Below are 19,110 nucleotides of genomic sequence, written 5' to 3'. Positions count from 1 at the left end.
TTGCAACTTGCAACTGCAACAAGGCGACGCCTGTGCCATGCAAAGATTTTTTTTTTTTTTTGGAAAGGGGGGGCGAGCCTACGAGTCACGCACTGGTCAACAAATATGCCCACACATACCTACATACATACAGATACAGTACGTATGTTAGATGTGCCACGCCCACTTTGCCAGCTAATTTGCGCCATACAAAGACATTGAATTGTTGTCAGCGCACAAAACAAAACACAACAAAACAAAACAAAGCAAAAAGCAGCAGAGGAAAAAAACACTTCAATATTTCAAGACGCACAGACAGAATCCCAAATAACAGTAAAGCATTGTTGCTGCAACAACAACAACAAAGACAACAACAAATTGTCCAAAACGCTTCACAAGCAATAAAAATAACAACCAAATCACGACCAGCAGTTACCCTGTAGTCAATTGCAACTAAAGCAAGTGCACTGAGCTTATCAATATATACAATAGACATACATACATATATCTATATATGTATATATGTATATACATATGTATATACATATGCTTCCATATATATACATATTTCAGAGACTTATATTTATGCTGCATATGCATGTATATATCCTGTTACATACATACACTAGCTCAATTGCAATATAGCCCATTGGAAGTCAATGCACGCGGTATAACAGCTCAAATAGCGACTGCTTGTGGGTGCACACAGCTCTCCTCTCCCTTCCTCTAATGCTGAGTCCGCTTCCACTAGCGAAGACATACACCCTCCACTCACTCTCGCTCTCTCCTGCTGCAAGCATTTGTCCATTTTGTGAACGAATAATGCGCGTGATATTGTATATATGTATATGTATGCATGTGTATATGTGTGTTTGTGTGTGCGCGCTTTAATGGTGGGAAAATATTTTTGCTGTGATTTGTTGTTGTTGCTTTTTGGTATTTTTTTTTTTTTTGCCGATTTTGGTTTTTGGTTTTTGGGGCCGCATTTGGCAGCGACTGCGCCGCAGGATCTTTTCGAGGTTTGGGCGCACGTTACGTATACGCAACGCAGCGCTTATGCAACACGTGGAAGCAAGGCCCAAGCAAAAGTAGTGCAAAAAAAAAAGTCAAGAAAGAGACACAGAAATACAAAGGCTAAACAAAAAATAGACAAACAAACAAACAGACAACAACAAATGTCACGACAGCACAAACAACTAGAAAAACGCTGCACTTAACGACAGCCAACAACAACAACATCAACAACAAAAACAAAAGCAACGTCGGCGGTTTTAATGATTAATTTTTTGCACGTACTTTGCCATGTAAAGCGCGCCACTTAAAGCTGGAACAGCGGAGAGTGGAGGGAGAGCATGTACATATGTGTGTGAGTGCCTGTGGAGAACGTCATGTTTGGAGAGTGCCGATTGCCCCTGTATCTATGCGTGTGTGTAGGCATGCTGTGTGTGTGTGTGTGTGTGTGTGCATAGTTGCCATTTGATCAAATTAATTAGTAGCAAAAGTCACAGTTTTTTTTTTAATATGTTTGCAATGAATTTAGCTAAGTTTTAATTAAAAAACATTTTTTTTAATGGAAATAGAAGCTAAATTATTCACGAGATGGAATAAAAAAAATATGTGCATATACATACATATGTATGTATATCAAATTAAAATTGCAGTAAATATATAATAAAGATTACGCTGTATTTTTCATTGTATGTGAGAGCAACAAGAAATTAAAATTGATTTTTTCAAACAAATATAAATAAGGTCAAAGCCATATATTAATAACAAGAGAATATCAAATAAATTTTTTAGAATTAGTGAATGATAAACTAGGAAAAGTATGCACGTTTGTGAAAAAGACTAGGCAATATCACCAGAAAAAAGGATAAATAATGGGAAATAAAAAGTACCCAGTCAAGTACATTTGCAAACAAGTGGCAATTCGTGTGTGAAAAGGAAATAAAAAGTACCGAATCAAATACATTCGCAAGCAAGAGGCAATTCATATTGTAGTGTGTGTAAGGGAGAGCAATAAGAAATATCAAATATTAGGGACCTATTGACTTTAGGAAATAAAAAGTACCCAATTTAGTACATTTTCCAACAAGTGTACACTGCGTTTTGCATGTGTTTGTGTGTAAAAGGGCACGAAACGATTACACTGCAACGTCCCAGATTTTAATAATAACAAAAAATAAAGAAAACAAAAACTGTCACAAACAAAATATGCACATGCATATGTATATGTTTATATATGTGTGCATATTTGCATTGGTATATAGTTCTTTCGTTATTTAACCAACTTTTTTGTTGCACGCAAGCGCATGCAAAATGCACAGAACACGATTCAAAGTCGCACGTCAAATAAATAACAAAAAAAAAAGTAAATAAACAGAAAAAAAAAACACGAAATAAATAAAAGGACTATTCCAATGTGCGCGCGGCGTGTTCGATACGAGGGCGCGTCGACGACTGCGGCGCTGCACGAGCTGCACCGTTAGTTTGTTACACCTGAACTGAACCGAGTTGAGGCGCGCACGTTGAGTCACATTGAGCGCGCGCGCGCGCACGTTGAGCCAAGTGCGCGCCCGCTCTCCCACCCCACCATTGTTAAGTCAAAGCTCCATACACACACACCGAGAGAGAGAGAGAGAGAGATAACTGTGTGTGTGTGTATAAGTTTGCTTGGATTTGTTATTGTTATTGTTTTTGTTTTGTCTCTTTTGTTTCACTTACCAGTTCGTTCTGCTCCTCCTTGGCGCCAGCTTTTGTTTTGCTCGTCTTGCTCAGTGCCATGCCGCCTCCGACGCCCACTCGGGTGTGTGAGTAAGAGAGATAGAGAATCAGAGAGTTTTGTGGCTTTGTACAGAGAAAGCTCTCAGTCCCTCTCTCTCTCTCTCTCCTACGCTAACTCTGTCTGCGCCCTGCCTAAGCCGTTCTAAGTCTTCTGTTAGCACCAAACTTTCATTTACATATTTTTAAGCACCTATTTTGCAAAATTAAAAAAAAAAAACTAAAGAAAATTATGTTTATTAATTTTTGTACGTTAAATTTTTATATTTCATGTTTCTTTAAATATGCATTCTATTAAAAATTTTTTTTTATGTTTGTACATAAAAAATTAGTTCGTTTCAATGAGACTTGACTGTACTCGCGTTAAACTACACTTTAAGAAATATTGCACATTTGAACATTTTTCAAGCTTTAATATAACCGATTTTAGTGAACATTTTTTTCAGGTTTATTCACGTTAGCGAGCTTTCACTGTACATGCATTTGGCTGCACTTTTGTGTTCACTAATTAGCCTTGCCTACTTTTAGGCGGCGCATGCCAAAAGCTCTGGTTGTTGTCTACGGTAAGGCAACGCATGCGCTTACTAACTGTTTAGTTTGCTGTTATTTCTTCATCTTCTTCTTCACATTTTATTGAGGTTATGTAACGATCCTGCCGCATAGCATTCAAATCTATCAAAGCTTTCAGCTATGTAGGTAAATCCCCCAAAAATGGCATTCACGTTCTTGACTCTGTGTAATTGCTGTGCTGCTTTTTGTTTTTTGGCGCCCACTCGCAAATATTTAAAAACAAAAAGAGAGAAAAAGAATCGCTTTTGGTCAAAATGAGTTTGACGTATTTGGCTCAATCTTGAAAAAAAGAAACAATTTGGCCGCCCACCACGCAGCAAAAATAGTTGAAACGAAAAAGCATTTTTGGAGGATTTTTACGACACTGAAATTTCCAAGGCGATGCTTAATACATATTTACATATGGAACTGTGTGCGGGTATGTGTGTGTGTGTGTGCGCACAAATATAACAGATATTTATTTATTGACAGCCGCTGGAAATGACGAAATGAACGAGTTATTTGCGCGACTTAGTTTGAAACGTCCCACACACACATTATATTATATACAAGTGTGTGTTTGTGTGTGTTTAAAAGAATTGCTTATACATGGAATATACATATATACATATACGTATTTACATTAGCATATGCATATGGAAATTGACGGACAGTTGTCTCACTGACATGTGTGCATATATAAATACAAGCATACATATTGCGAACAAAATGCATAGACATACATACATATGTATGTTTATTATGCATTACATGTATGTATTAACATGCTTATGTATTTGTGTACGCACTTCCAGCTGCATTCCCGGCTCCCGACTCCCTACGCATTCAGACAAGGTCAAGCCGCGCAATCTAAATAAATACATATGTATGTATGTACATAAATACATAGCTATGTTCATACACATAGAAATATGCAGCATATAAAAAGCAGCTGAAACTATCTATTTCTTATTGTTGCTTCTTTTTGTTTTTGACTGGCCAAAACAGATGTTGCTTAAATCGCAAATGAAACGGTTGAGTGCGCAAATAACTGTCGCATTCCACGCGCCGTTGCGCTGCAGATGCAGCAAATTATCCAATGGGGCATGGCACGCGACCTCCTGCCGCCCATGCCCTTTATAATCGCTAGGGAGGAGGTGGCGAAAACACACAAAAATGTTCGATTAATTTGCAATCTATCGATCGGCTGTGCGATATATACAATGCACTAACACGCACGAACACACACAATATGTACACACACACACACACACGTGTGTGTAAGGCTATATTAGCAGGGCGTGTTTTGTTGTTTTTTTGCCGCGCGCAGCCACAAAACAAAAACAAACATTGCAACTGGGCACCGCGACACGGCGACACACACACACATACACATACATACACGTTTGTATAAATATCGATACACAAATACACACGTACGTTTTGGAGGAGGCGCGCAAAACGTTTTTTTTTTTTTTGAGTTTTGTTTTTGCTTTTCGTTTTTAGTGTTGTTTTTTTGCGAGTTGCGCGTTGCTCCGAGCCAAGCTAAATGGTTTGTTGTCGTCCGTCCGTGCCAGATTCACAACTGATCTACCTGCTGCTCGCTGGCTGCTAGCTGCGAGCTGTTAGCTGTTAGCTGCTGTTGTTGTTGTTGTTGTTGGCAGCCAAATTGGTATTGGCGATCGAGCTCGCGCGCACGCTTGCGCCTGCGCCCGCGCCCCGCCCGCAAATCACATTCACAACTAGCTCGCCTTTTGCGGTCCATCTGCTCAGCCCGCCATTCATTTCATTGGAAGAGACAGACGCAGAGAGAGAGAGAGAGAGTGAGCGAGCGAACAAGCTTACGCTGTTGTCATGTAATGTCCAACACTGGCCATTGAATGTTGTTGTTTTTGTTTCCGTTGCTGCGCCTCATCAGGTTTTTTTCTTATAGAGCAAGAGAGCGAAAGCATTCTGCAACTCTCGTTGTTGTTATTGTTGTAGCTGCTGCTGCTGCTGGTGCTGGTGCTGCTGTGGCTGCGACAATTTCGAAGCTGGGCTGAAGGTTAGCCGCTTGGAATGTTGGCCCGGCGTTGGCGTAAGCGTTGGCGTGCCAATAAAGAGCGCACAAATTATGGAGAGTTTCGAGAGCGATCAAACGAATAAGCAAGAATGACACAGAGAGAGAGAGAGAGGGAGAGAGAGACTTGAATAAACACACACACCTGTAAGCTGTCTCATTGGCAATTCGTAGAATCGAATATTTGAAATACTCTTCCGGTTTGCAAAAGACAATTTGAACAATTGGAACGTGCAGCGACTAGACAAGCGTTGCCAGATCATTTCTATCTACATATATGATGGCTTACAGTGAAAGCTAACTAAGGATAAAACAAATGCACCAATTCGAAAAAAATACTTTTACTCTATATCTATATGTATACATAAATCTATTGTTTTGAAAATAAAATTATTTATATATAATATATGTATTCCTTTTTCAAGTTCTGCACAATTTGCTCTCAAATGTCATTTTTATTTGTTAAAAATTGTTGCCATTTTTTTAAGTGTTTTCAAAATTTAACGAAATTTATATTTAATTCCAATAATTTTTGTCTTACTTATCTTTGCGGGTTTTGAACTATGAAGTTAATTGAATTAAAAGATTGCAGTTTAGTTTTAAATTTAATTTTTTTTATAGTATTACTTTCGAAGGGCACACAATTTTAGTTTTAATATTAATTTTAGTTGATTTTTTTTTTTTTTTTTTTTTAACTAAGTCGAATTTTACCATCTTTTAAGTACATAATTTAAGAAAAAAATTATTTTTTGTTGTTCAAAATGCCCAAAAAAATAAAATAAGTAAACGAAAATTCGCGAACTTAAATTTAATATAGCAACATCTATTGGCAATATTCATGTATAATTGAAGCATGTTTTTCTATTTTTGTTTTATTGTTTCTTAAATATAAGGACAATTTTTTGTATTTGCTTAATTTTTGTTTATTTTTTTAGTTGGAGCGCGCGAAGGTCGATCAACAAAAAATAAATTAAATATTTAATAATTTAAAAAATTGCAAAATCAGAAAGAAAGAAATTAAGTATTTAAAACATAAGAAAAAATGTTAAGTTACAAAAATAGGATAAATTTAATTTTTAAAACTTAAAAAAGCGTTTTAAAACTAAAAAAAAAGTTGGTAGCTGCCATCTGGCATCAAATTAAAAACCAAAGCATTAAAATAAAAATAATTGTATGTGTGGGCTAATATGTGTGAATGCTTGTGTGTGTGTATGTGCGTGTGAATGACTGTAGCAAATAGTTGTGCTTGTGTAAGTGTAAATTTCATGTGAATGTTGTATTATCTCTCACTCGCTCTGACGCTCTTTGTAGCTGCATATGTATGTGTGTGTGTGTGTGAGAAGTTTTTTTTTTAAACTAATTTACATAGATATTATAAATTATGCTAAAACTAGCGCGCAAAGCGATGTTTCATGTTTTATGTGTGTGTAGCAAGGATCGCACTATATATAGATATACATACATATATATTTTTGTTTTTCCTTTCTTTGTTGCTACAAACTAAAAATCAGCTCAGCCCTTGCTCTGAACAATATTTTTCCATTTTTCTTAGCTCGCTTTAAATCTGCTTTGTTTTCTATATATTATATTTATTTTCCTTTTTGCTTTATATATATATATATTATATTAATGCTTTGATTTATATATATATATATATTTAACTGGATGCACTTTTCTTTGGAGTTGTGTTTTTTTGTTGTTTCCGTCTCAGTTTTAAGATTCGCCAAGTTTTTGCATATTTTGTTTAAGTTATCTTCAGTTAGTTTGCCTTTTGCTATAGTTCACTGTAGATGTATGCCTGCTGCTGGCTTTACATATAGATAGATATATATATATATATATACATATATAGTTGGTTGTTGTTGCTGCTCAACTATACAGATGCATATATATATGTACAAATATATATTTGTTACTGTTGAAGAATATATATATACATATATGCATATATACATATATATATTGCTTATGCCTCTCATAATCTCTTGAGCATGCGCTTTTTCTCCTTAAGCAGCTTCTCTTTTTTCTTATCCTGCAGCTTTTTATCCAGACCCGCATGCTTCTTATTCGATGGACCATCATCTTCTTTGGCATCGCTAACGCCACATTTCACAGGCTAAAAACAAAAACGTACATTCATTAATATCATATAATATATATGCGATTAGAGGTAATATTAAAGTATAGATTATTAAGTCTACTCTGTTGCACCTGTGCATGGATTTCCGTCATCATTCGCGCCCGCTGCGAATAATCGTCGTAGCGTTCGAGCAGCATTTTGCCAGCCTCCTCGTTGAGCGCCGATTCGGGATTGGGCACGATAAGTAGACACTTGATCGTTAACAATATATGCTTAATGCCAAGATCTGGCTTCCAATCCTTTTTCAATGTGTTCACACAGATCTCACCGTTGGCCGCAACGTTTGGATGGAAAATTTTGGTTAGGAAAAACGCCTTTGGCGGCGTTTGTGGAAAATCTTTGCTCAACGTTAGCTTCACGCGAAAGATGCCAACGGCATATGGTGTTCCAGCTGGTCCATCGATCAATGCCTGTATATCGGTGACATCGCTCTCGTTGATCAAGACTTTGATGCCCTCGGGTGGTGTTGTTTCCATATCCTGCAGCTCCTTCATCACCTGCCGTATGGTCTGCGGCGACAGATTCTCCACATTCGAATATTGCTAAAAACAAACCACAACAACAAAATATAAATAAATATTTAAATACATATATATTGTTTTTATTCATTTGTTTACATTACCGAACTCATTTTTGCGTCTGCTTTCGTGCGTATGCGTACGTACGTATATCTGTGTGTGTCTACGTTTCTCTGTATGTAAGTGTATGTGTATGTGTGCGTCTCAAGGTTTGCTTAATAATCGGCTGTTTTCCAACTGTCCTGGCTGGAAGTGTTGATTAAGTTAGCTATTCTAACTGTATTTGCTTCACTGGCGTCGTCTCGTGAATATAGAGAAAACGTTTTTGGCTCTGTTTTCGTTTTCGTTTTCGCTGCTGTTTTTCCACTTTGCGCCCGTTTAATTGCTGTTCGTCGCTGTTGTTTGTAATCGATTTGTTTTCCTATTTGGCTATTGGCTTTTCGAAACATTTAAAAAACACAACAAAAAGAAACAAATGAAGCGCACACACAATTTGTACTCAATTGCACACTTCTACACGCTCAACAACAAAACACACGCACAAAACAGCCTCCATTTACAGAAACCCTCGTCGTATGGTATGCGCTACACTCTCGGCTATTTAGATTCTTGTTCGATGCTGTGCATACACACTGCTCCCCTCAAGTTGGCCGCATCGAATAATTCTATTTTGTATTATGAAAATTTCAACTTGCTTGATTACCAGTAAATAGGCTCACTAAGTTATTTAATTTTGTACCTTTTTGATATTAATTGTTATCTTTGCTTAAATGCAGCGTATGCATATAGAGCTATGGTCTGTACCATTGAAACAGCTATCTATACTCCTTTCATGCGCATGCACTAGTGTTGTCTCGCTCGTGTTTATCGAATTGGACAGTCCCGCAACAAATTCCTACGCTATTTATTATTGTTCATATTATTTTAACCTAATGAACAATATTTTATTTAAAAGAAGAGTTTTCAAATTGTACAACGCTTAAATGGCAATAGGATATGTTCATTTGTTCCTATTCATATTTACATTTTCATATAATGCAGTTGTGCAATCGGTGCTGCCATATGCAGATAAATACTAGGGCGGTGGTTTTTTAGTATTTGTTCAAATAACAGTCTTATCGATAAGTTAGACGTTTTGTACATATTCAAAAAGTGTTCTCATAAATATGATGTTCAAATTGTGTATATACTTAATATATTCATCAGCTTTGATAGTTTTATAATTTATATGACAATACTCCATTTAATTATGGTTAAATTGCTCTCGATTAAATAATATATTTAAAAATATATCGATATATGCATGCAACAACTATATTTGTGATCGCTGCAAGAAAAATCGCGATGTCTCGATGTTTTTTTTACACAAACGCCAACGCATAATTTAGTTTTAGTTTAGAATTTTTTCGAATTATAATTTATTATACAATTTGTTTTTAACTTATCTGGGCACCAACACGTTTGGCTGTCGCCGTGACGGCAACTTGAATGAACACGCACCGCATCAGTTGTGCGTTAATGTTGTTGCTGTAAAAATTGTGTGTGTGCAATTGGAAGTGGGCAAAAAAATAGATATAAAAAGTAAAAATGTCGAAGAATAAAATAAACACAACCGCAGCGCAGGCGGCAAACGCCGAAACGAATCTAATTGAAGTAAAATCAAAGGTGAGCTAAGCAACCAGGACCCCTGCACACAAGATACAAATGTAATACTTTTTTGGATCAATTTGTTTGGGTCATAATGAGAGATAGTGGAAACGACGGCTGCGGCACTGCTGATTCATGCCTGCTGGGAATGACAGCAGAAACGAGATGTTGTTGTTGTTGTTTGCTTTGCGTGCAGCAACAGTTGAGCGGCATGGCCAGCTGATGTATGATATTTTGTCAAGTTCATCAAGAAATGTAACCATTTGCTTTACATCACACTGCTCTTGCCCTTACCTGCTTGTGCGTGCGTGCAGCAACAGTTGGGCAGCGTTGCCAGAATGTTGCCGATTAATTTCGTCTAGTTAATCTTGCAAATTTGTCAATTAACCGCTGGCTCAGAATACCGTTGCTTTGCCAAATAATGAATAATACTTGGTTTCAGTTCGATGCGGAATTCCGACGTTGGAGCTTCAAACGCCACGAGCCGGAACAGAGCTTCGATAAGTTCGCCTCACTGATCGAGCAGCTGCACAAGTTGACCAACATACAATTTCTTATACTCTACATTGATCCTTGCGACAACGATCTGCTGCCCATCAACAACGACGACAACTTTGGGCGTGCACTGAAGACAGCGCGACCGTTGTTGCGAGTCATAGTTCAGCGTAAAGGTACGTTTCTTGATTAACGCTATTGTCAAGTTTAAAAAGAATGAATAAATAATAATAAATATGTTTTGATTTATAGACGATTTGAACGAGTATTCAGGCTTTGGCACAATGAAGCCGCGTAATTTGATTGGCAGCATACTTGGGCACACGCCCGTTAAGACCAAAGCACCATCCATATCCATACCGCACGATTTTCGCCAGGTGTCGGCCATCATCGATGTGGACATTGTACCAGAGACGCATCGACGTGTCCGCCTGCTCAAGCATGGAAGCGATAAACCGTTAGGCTTCTATATACGAGATGGCACCTCGGTGCGTGTTACGGCCAACGGGTTGGAGAAGCAGCCAGGCATCTTTATATCACGTCTGGTGCCTGGTGGACTGGCTGAGAGCACTGGCTTACTCGCTGTCAACGATGAAGTCATCGAAGTTAATGGCATTGAGGTGGCAGGCAAGACGCTGGATCAGGTAAGTGCAGTAATTGTAGATTGCCATTAAATGATTCATTTAACTGCTCTTTGTTCCACACTAGGTAACTGATATGATGGTAGCAAATAGCTCAAATTTGATCATCACTGTGAAGCCAGCAAATCAGCGTACCTTGACATCAACACATCGCGGCTCCTTCTCAAGAAACAGTCAGCTATCGAGCGGTTCACATCATACGAATCACACCAATACATCTGATGAGCTGGAGCATGACGATCAGGATGACATCGTTGATTTAACTGGCGTAACGCTTGACGAGAGCCCCATCGGTGGCAATGGAGGAGGCGCTGCAGCAGCTGCTGGAGGAGGAGGTGCTAGCTGTGTGACAGTGAACAGCAGCAGCAGCAACAGCAACAGTCAACAATTGTCCTCGTCGCCGTCCATGCATCATAAACAAGCTGCATCGAATGCATCCACAATAATGGCCAGTGATGTCAAGGATGGAGTTTTGCATTTGTAAAAGGATGCACAGGATCAAAAGATAAAGAAAGACAACACACACACACACACATACACATACACATGTTTAATATATATGTTATATATGCAGATATATGCAACAGCAACACACACACATTCCACATTTCGTCTAACGTTTCCATTTCCAATATTTGTTGTGCATAGACATTTGTTTATTTTTAATTCATATATTTTTCATAAGCATTAATGTCCTTGTTAAACATATATACATATATATATATCGATATGAGATGTGTTACACTAGTTAGAGTGAGATAGATAGAATGAGACAGAGAGAGTGCGATAAAGCTTACAATCGGAATTGTCTTTATAGCAATTATCCACGCCCACAAGCTCGAAACATTGCATTCCATATTTGTACACATACACTCACATACACAAAAACACACACACACACACACATGTACTTACTACTTAAAAACTTAAGCAAAAAAGAGAAGATAAAAAGAAATGTTTGTTCGTCCTGTCTAAAAATTATTATTACTATTTTTTTAAATCTGTTTTTTGCGCACTTCAATTAAACAAGTATATATATATATTTACATAAATTATTTTATATAACATATATTTTATTATTATTGTTTTAAATTTGCTTTTAAAATATGTTCTTTCGTCCAATTTGAATTTTAGAAAACCTAAAAAAAAAAAAAACAAACACCAACAGCGCCTTTAAAAAAAACTATAGAAACGCATAACGTTTTATACAATATATACACACACGATATGAGCTAGACTATATATTTATATACATATATATATATATAGAACTTTTTATACACATTTCTATTATTGTAGTCAAATTCGCGAATCAATTGAGAATCAAGTTAACAAGCAAACGAAAAAAAAAACATATGAGAGACATATTTTAGATATATATACACCAAACAGATATAAATCGGCTAAAGCTTAGTGTTAAGCGGTTTATCAAAACTGCAGAGCACACACTCTATACTTACTACATACATACATAATTAGCTAAGCGGCTAAAAATATTGTTAAAAGCAAATTAGATAAACAATAAACAAGTATTGCGTATACCACTAACTAAATACAAATCGAACAACTATATAGACTATATACTACATATATATATATATATAAAGCTATATACACTGACAACAATGAAAACAAGAACATCAAGAAAAGACAACACGTAATATTATTGTGAATGTATTTTGAATAAATTTTGGCTGCACTTTTCAGTGCACTGAAAAAAAAAACTTAAACTTTTTGTGTTTTCTTTGTAGGCTCAAGTTGAAAATCTGCGAATGCTTAAGCTAAATAGCTTGACATGGTTTATTTTGGATGTAGATAGAGTGGATGGCATATAAGAACTGATTGACTAGGACTTGACTTCTAATCTAACGGACTTGAGGTTTCAGTCTTTAATTTAAAAAAAAATTTAAATAAACAAAAAACTAGCCCCAAAATTCAAATTTTAGATTAGATCTCAATATCTGAGCAAAAGTATTTGTAGGTCCCAAAGAGTGCATCAGCTAAATTTTAACATATCTATAAAGCCTAAAATAAATACAAAGTCAAATTAATTTTTGTTATGTGTTTATTCGCGAAGTATGGACAAAAATGAACGAACGTTGGTTTATTTTGTTTCTCTTCTTTTTTTTTTTAGCTATTTCGTATATAGCGTAAATGGAATACATGGAATATTTGTAATATATGTATGTATATATATGTAGAGCCTTAAAATCTAATTCTCAAATATGTGTAAATACAGATTCACGTTTTCAATTTGTTTTGGCCTTTGTCAATGTTTTGCAGTTGATGCATTATTTTTACAGCAAGTGGGTGAGGGAATTATACATATTTAGAGAGGTAGAGAGAAAGAGCAGGAGTTACATACAGTTGAGGTCAAGGGAGAGGCAAGGACTTTGCATATATGTAAGCAAACAGAGAGAGAGAGAGAGATGGAGAGGGAGTGTGATAGTGTGGGAGGCATGATGAGAGGGAGACAAAGATAATTACATTTAGAGCTCTTATTAAACTATGTTTTTTTGTTTTAATAGTTAACATTTAGAGTTTTCTAATTGGCAGCCAGATTAAAATGATATCAAATAATGATTTTAATCGCTGGCTGAATCACTGGATGCGGCCACATTGGCCGCATTGTTCTCGAAGCACTGCCAAATGGTGCGTGCCGCTGGACGATCCTCGCTGTGGGCATTGGTGCACAAGTAGAACAGCTCGACAACACAATTGTAATCGTCGCTCAGCTGGAATGCCACGGGCAATGGTGGGCGTGTGCCATACGCCTGCTCCACATGACTGAGCGAATAGTCGGAGATGTCATTCTCTTTGGTATCATCCTCGTCGGTGTCCACAAGGGCATCGGCCGCAGCATTAACATCCTTAACGCTGCCATCTAGATCGTTGACGCTCATGTTTCCCTCATCTGTGTAGTTTAATTGGCGGCGCTGCTCCTGTGAGTTTTCCAATTCAATTATGGAGCTGCTATTGAAGGCGGCGTCCAGTTCCAGTGTGTGCGGCGGCACCAAGGCCAGTGTCTCATAGATGATCAGGCCGAAACTAAAGATATCTGCTTTGCTATCAATAATATCCACCTCGTCCATTATCTCAGGTGGCGACCACAATTGTGTGCCTGTACAAAATATATATATTATTAATAGTAAGAAATATATGATATTTATTCATATATATAGCTAATGTAGCTAATGCACCTACCCACATATTGCAGCTGGGGATTCTTGTGAAAGTTTATCTCGCCATTCTCGTCCAGGGGCAGGCTAACGCCAAAATCACATAATTTACAGATTTCGAATTCGCCCTTGACCAGGACATTGAAGGACTTCAGATCGCCGTGCAGCAGACGCGCCTCGGTGTGCAAAAAGTCCAGAGCATGAGCAATGTCCATGATCATTTTGAATGTATGTTTGGCGGGCAGCGGTCCGAGATCCTCATCGTGGCGTTCCTCCAATATGGAGCCCAGCGATGTGCTGCACATTTCCAAGGCCAGTGCATCGACGCCCTCCGACGATTTAATCACGCCACGAAACCCGACTATGTTTGGGTGGTTCAGTTTGCTGTATGTAAACATAAGAGACATGTATTTATGTTGTATACATTAGTCCATATATGTGTGTGCGTGCGAGTGTGCAGGTAGGTATATGGAAATACTATAGTGCACCCAGTTGGAAATTTGATGCATTCCCTAATTAACGTAAACATAACTGTCTGCCAGTTGTACTTGGCAACAGATCATATAACGGCAACATTACTGGAGGACAGACACCACATTAGCAGTTGCCGAATGAATAGAAAATTTAGCATTAGAGAAAGTTCAATACTTTTATATCCTAAATGATGATTAGTCACACTTAAGGACACGTCATTTAGGTTGACATTTGTTGAAACTATTGAACGTCATTTGATCATGACAGTAAAGAGAATATGTTCATCTGAGGCCATGTCTTGCAGGATGCACAGCTAGATTTCAGCATCAAATTTCCTACTGGGCATGGGACCGCAATTGTGTACACCAAATGCACGCACACATGAGCGACGCAGCAGCCACACACGCATATGCACACGCATGCATTCGCAAACACACACAAACACGCGCGCGTATAGCCAACGGCTCGCCCACGTGTGTGTACATGCGTGCAAGTGTGTGAGCGGGTGTGTGTGTGTTACGCACGTGTGTGTGTGTGTAGTATACAGCATTAGTTGGAAAATACATATGCATATGTGCAATCAGGCCATCGAAAAATGAAAACGGTGCAAGGAGTTGGGACTCACCGCAAAATGGCTGCTTCGTGTATGATGCGGTCATTGAACATCGTATCCTTTTTGGCCCTGGTGCGTTGTGTGATGCGTTTGACCGCCCACGGCGAACGTATGCGGCCCAGCTTTGGAGACCTATCTAGGCGATAGACACTGACACCGGTGCCATGACCAAGTGTTTTCAGCATCGGTGATGGTGGTATTCGGATCGGTGTGCTATTGTTTTGCACATTCTCCATGTGCAGGTTGCGCAGTTTGCGACGCGGTGTATCCATTATCCTTCTATGCAATCGCCTGTTACGGTCCACAAAGATCGGCAGATATTTGTGAAATGTAGCAAAACAACTTTGATATCTAATGTGACGCGCACAAAAATGCCGTTTAATTGAAAAGTAGGGATGGCTAGAAAATTGCTATCGATGGGCAATATTAATCGTCAAAATGATATTTACAACTATTGCGTGTAATAGGCACGACGAATGAAATGCGATGTTTTTTTAAACGCTTGTTTTAAATCACAGATAGCACATAGACTATTTAAGACCTGGGGACTAACAAACATGATGAGACCGGCACATTTTTGTTGATTATTTATATTTCTGGGTTACAAAATATTGCGTAGCGATATTTGTATTGGTCTATATCGATATTTTGTATTACGCATCCGTTAAATTCATTGCATAACGGCTGGAATATTTGTTCAAAATGTTGTACAGCAGCATTGACCAGTGACAGCAGGCAATCAAACAATTCAAAGTGATGCTCAAACTTTTAATGACAGTTTCGCAGAATAATTTATAGGTTACCTCAGTGCAGGGGAGTTTGTTAAAACAAGCTGAGCTAAAAGATTACAGGTTCTCAGATAGCGAACAAATGGATTATCTCACATCCACGATTATTTGAATAGCTGCATTTTCTATTCTCACGAATGATTAGAAAATAGTCACAACATAGTTTCACGTATATTGCTAACAAATAGAATTTGAATAATTGGACATCATTTAAACTGCAACAAGCCACTTTTAAAGTTCATCGATACCTGTTGCTTATAGCTTGTATCGATTTCACAGTGGCTTTTCAAACTCCAACCGCAACTGCTTATTGTTAAATTCTTGGCGCGAAAGTAAGCTAAGAAATACTATCGATACTTGTTGCTTGCACTTATTGCGTATGCTCGTTTTAATAGCAGCTCCCTGTCTCTCTCGTTATCTCGCGCTTACTCTCTCTCTCTCTCTATCTTTCACAGCCCAGCCGCGCATCATTATCGATACTTGTTGCTTGCGTTATCGTGTGTACCCGATTTGCTGTTGACATTTGTGGCTTTTCACACGGAGCTACACAGTGCCGTTTGTTATTTATTTCATGTGAAAATTGTGTGCGCACTGCTACGTCTGAGGAAATGTGTCTCTTGCGTTTCCTGTTACAGTCGCGTTCCACGCTGAGCCGCGTAAGTGAAACGTTGCACTAATATAAGTTTTCGCCTTAATTAGCTGTATTGAATTTCAATTTACAGTACCTACCCGATAAGGCGGCCAGCTCGACGGCAGCTCGGCGAACGCCCACGCCCAGGCCTCCGCCCCCACAGGAAGGACACCAACGCAAGCTCAATTTAGTGATAGGCAATGAGTCGTGCGATTTAGACTCGGCTGTCTCAGCGTTGACGCTCGCCTTCATCTATGCGGGCAGGCAGAAGGATCAGGACTTTGTGCCCGTATTGAATATACCACGGATCGATTATCCCCTCAAAACAGAGGTGCGTCACATGTTCCAAAAGTGTCATATCACCCCAGAAATGCTCGTCTTTCGCGACGATCTGCCAGAGAAGTTGACTAATCCGGATATTAATGTCATCCTGGTCGATCATCACGTCAACAGCTGGGCAGCGAATGTCGGTGAGATTCTCGACCACAGACCGATGGAGAAACACCCAGCAGTGGGTCATTTGCCGATGCACTGTGTGCGTCACATCGAACCGGAGCTGGGCTCCTGCGCCACACTCGTGGGCGAACGTTACATGGCTGAGCAGGAGCCGCGCTCCGCGGATGTGACCAAACTGCTGCACGCGACAATTGTGCTCGACACCATCAACTTTTCACCAACTGCGAAGCGTTTCTGTGCCCGCGATTTGGCTATGGTCGAGCAGCTGGAGCAGCTGCAGAGGGAGGACTTGGACGATGGCGAACGCAAGCGCTTGCGTTGTAAGCTCTTCGATGAGCTAGTGGCGGCCCGTGCGGATATCAGCAAGCTGACACTCTTCGAGGTCCTGCGCAAGGACATGAAGCGCCTGCAAACGGAGCGTCACATGGTGCCCATGGCCGGGCTGCCCATGCTGGCACGCGACTTCATCGATCTGCCCGACGCCGAGAATGCCATACGTCAGTTCGGCTGCGGCACCAATCTCCTGGTCCTGCTGGGCATGTACGTGCCGCCGGTGAAGGGTGGCCAGGTGATGCGCGACGTGGCCCTTATCTCGCTATCCGGACACGCACCGCTGGTGGAGCGTGTACGCCAGGCCTTGCTGGCATGCTCGACGCCCTCACTCGACCTGCGTCCGCACGCACGCGACACCAACTTCATGGGCGGCAGCTTCCTGAGGCAGCACAACGTGCAGGCCACCAGGAAGCATATTCTGCCCGTGATCCGCCGTGTCCTGCAGGAGCTGGAGGCATCGCAGCGCTGCGATTGCGATGACGTTTACTTCTTCAAGGAGAAGCCCAAACTGGGCCTCTCCTAATCAATCACACACGATAGTACAGTGGAGACTGCCTAGCGAGTACAAAAAGAAAAAAGAAAAAAAAAAAAAAACGTAGCCAAAATCAAAGCAGCTAGAGGAAAGGAGAAAGTTTTACTTGTAAGTGGATTTCGTATCCGTTAAACGAATTCAATGCGATTCCAATTGAATCGGATTTCGATTTGAAAGTCCAATTTGAAACCAATTGAATCAGATCAAACAAATAACTAAACCAAAACTTATTTATTGTATTAGCAAATAGCAAAAAAAAAAAGAAAAAAAAAAGAAACTCAAGCAAATCAAAAGGCAAACATAAATGGAAGCTCGAACTCCCAGTCGATCTGCAAACCCAACTGGATTGGAATTCAATTCCGATTTGCAAATCAATGTAAACAAATATCCAATCAAACTGTATATCAAATGGAATGCAAATTGAAGTCGAGATTCGAGATTGCTAGCAGTTAGTCAAGTATAAAACAAATTGAAGCGAGCTTCTAAAACGCAAAAACCCAATTGGACCCGATTCCAATTGATCTAGGATAAGAGGATTTTCTGAAATCCAATAATTAGTTGAATAGCATGAAAATTAAAAGTGAAATCAAAAACCCATGGCATAGACTTCCAATTGAAGAACCCAATTCCAATTGGCATTTATTTAAAACTTTAACACGAACAAATGGAACTCTAAATTTTTGGTTTAAAGCCCAATTAAATGTAATTTTCCTGGCTAAATGTAAACTCAATAGGAATGCACTTTATCCTATCGAAAGGCATATTATTGTCGTAAAAGCCAATTGAATGTGATTCGACTAATATCTAAATGAAGAAGAAGATATTATGTTCAATCACCAATTGAAAGACAAATTCCAGATGTAAGACCAATTCTAAGTGATTTTAGTTAGTTTTTACTCTATGAATTTTGTGATTTTGTTTGTATTTTGTATAATTCAAGAATAATTAAATTCATTGTACTTTGTTTTAATTTGTAATCTAAGTTTAATCTGTTTGTTTTCAAATTTTTCCAATCAGTTGCAAATCTGAATTATCATTCATCTCTCTCTCTCTCTCTCTTTCCCACTCTCTCTTCAGCTACACATGTAGAGCCGCATTTATTCTACATGTAAATCGAATTTATATGTACATATATATTCAAATTCCATAGAACTATATGAATTGTTAAGTTATTCCAGCTGAACAACATGTAAATCCAATAGGAACTATGAGCTTTGCTGATTGGAATTATAACGATTTCATGGAATTGGCACCTAGTACAATTTCTATTGCAAGCTGATACGACTTGGAATTCT

General features: G+C 38.7%; 5 protein-coding genes across 9 annotated transcripts in view; 2 read left to right on the top strand and 3 right to left on the bottom strand.

Moving 5' to 3' along the window:
- Nucleotides 1–5,202, bottom strand: part of chas (chascon) — a 33,677-nt gene extending 28,475 nt beyond the window's left edge. For 2 of the 5 annotated variants that reach the window (XM_030387426.2, XM_089263189.1), the window contains exon 1: nt 2,271–2,492. Coding sequence is in view for 2 of the 5 variants with exons in the window: in XM_030387427.2 (XP_030243287.1) it covers nt 2,704–2,763 (60 nt within the window). In the remaining 3 variants the exon portion in view is untranslated. Of the gene's footprint in view, nt 1–2,270; nt 2,493–2,703; nt 2,981–4,749 lie in introns of those variants that run through there. The other 3 variants (XM_089263190.1, XM_030387427.2, XM_030387428.2) reach the window with 3 other exon arrangements.
- A 1,738-nt stretch (nt 5,203–6,940) lies between these two features.
- LOC108657290 (ubiquitin-conjugating enzyme E2 S) lies at nt 6,941–8,757 on the bottom strand. Its single transcript, XM_018109849.3, has 3 exons — nt 8,131–8,757; nt 7,580–8,050; nt 6,941–7,484 (listed from the first exon to the last, which is right to left on the bottom strand). The coding sequence occupies exons 1-3, from the start codon at nt 8,137–8,139 to the stop codon at nt 7,344–7,346; spliced, it is 621 nt and encodes a 206-aa protein (XP_017965338.1). The 5' UTR covers nt 8,140–8,757; the 3' UTR covers nt 6,941–7,343.
- Nucleotides 8,758–9,331: 574 nt separating this feature from the next.
- par-6 (partitioning defective protein 6) lies at nt 9,332–12,539 on the top strand. The gene is made up of 4 exons (XM_018109846.3): nt 9,332–9,691; nt 10,116–10,344; nt 10,421–10,812; nt 10,877–12,539. The coding sequence occupies exons 1-4, from the start codon at nt 9,614–9,616 to the stop codon at nt 11,291–11,293; spliced, it is 1,116 nt and encodes a 371-aa protein (XP_017965335.1). The 5' UTR covers nt 9,332–9,613; the 3' UTR covers nt 11,294–12,539.
- A 317-nt stretch (nt 12,540–12,856) lies between these two features.
- On the bottom strand, nt 12,857–15,491 carry LOC108657286 (lymphokine-activated killer T-cell-originated protein kinase). Its single transcript, XM_018109844.3, has 3 exons — nt 15,088–15,491; nt 14,014–14,372; nt 12,857–13,930 (listed from the first exon to the last, which is right to left on the bottom strand). Exons 1-3 carry the CDS (start codon nt 15,345–15,347, stop codon nt 13,395–13,397), a joined length of 1,155 nt encoding a protein of 384 aa, XP_017965333.1. The 5' UTR covers nt 15,348–15,491; the 3' UTR covers nt 12,857–13,394.
- An 816-nt stretch (nt 15,492–16,307) lies between these two features.
- pn (exopolyphosphatase prune) lies at nt 16,308–18,774 on the top strand. Its single transcript, XM_018110206.3, has 2 exons — nt 16,308–16,519; nt 16,586–18,774. The coding sequence occupies exons 1-2, from the start codon at nt 16,472–16,474 to the stop codon at nt 17,804–17,806; spliced, it is 1,269 nt and encodes a 422-aa protein (XP_017965695.1). The 5' UTR covers nt 16,308–16,471; the 3' UTR covers nt 17,807–18,774.
- The last annotated feature ends 336 nt before the right edge of the window (nt 18,775–19,110 follow it).

Source organism: Drosophila navojoa, chromosome X (genome assembly GCF_054131105.1).
Source record: "Drosophila navojoa isolate 15081-1374.11 chromosome X, UAZ_NAV_1.0, whole genome shotgun sequence".
NCBI lineage: Eukaryota > Metazoa > Arthropoda > Insecta > Diptera > Drosophilidae > Drosophila > Drosophila navojoa.
The sequence above is the reverse complement of the archived record's forward strand: the minus strand, read 5'-3'. Positions and strand labels throughout refer to the sequence as shown.

What these genes read in the sequence shown, in the direction of transcription:
- LOC108657286 (XM_018109844.3), bottom strand. Translation starts at nt 15,347, where the DNA reads ATGGATACACCGCGTCGCAAACTGCGCAACCTGCACATGGAGAATGTG. An exon ending in CACGAAGCAGCCATTTTGCG is followed by an intron (nt 14,373 to 15,087) that starts GTGAGTCCCAAC and finishes GTTTACATACAG; the next exon opens with CAAACTGAACCACCCAAACA. An exon ending in TCCCCAGCTGCAATATGTGG is followed by an intron (nt 13,931 to 14,013) that starts GTAGGTGCATTA and finishes TATTTTGTACAG; the next exon opens with GCACACAATTGTGGTCGCCA.
- pn (XM_018110206.3), top strand. Translation starts at nt 16,472, where the DNA reads ATGTGTCTCTTGCGTTTCCTGTTACAGTCGCGTTCCACGCTGAGCCGC. An exon ending in CGCGTTCCACGCTGAGCCGC is followed by an intron (nt 16,520 to 16,585) that starts GTAAGTGAAACG and finishes TTCAATTTACAG; the next exon opens with TACCTACCCGATAAGGCGGC.
- LOC108657290 (XM_018109849.3), bottom strand. An exon ending in TGACGGAAATCCATGCACAG is followed by an intron (nt 7,485 to 7,579) that starts GTGCAACAGAGT and finishes TTTTGTTTTTAG; the next exon opens with CCTGTGAAATGTGGCGTTAG.
- par-6 (XM_018109846.3), top strand. Translation starts at nt 9,614, where the DNA reads ATGTCGAAGAATAAAATAAACACAACCGCAGCGCAGGCGGCAAACGCC. An exon ending in TAATTGAAGTAAAATCAAAG is followed by an intron (nt 9,692 to 10,115) that starts GTGAGCTAAGCA and finishes ACTTGGTTTCAG; the next exon opens with TTCGATGCGGAATTCCGACG. An exon ending in AGTCATAGTTCAGCGTAAAG is followed by an intron (nt 10,345 to 10,420) that starts GTACGTTTCTTG and finishes TTTGATTTATAG; the next exon opens with ACGATTTGAACGAGTATTCA.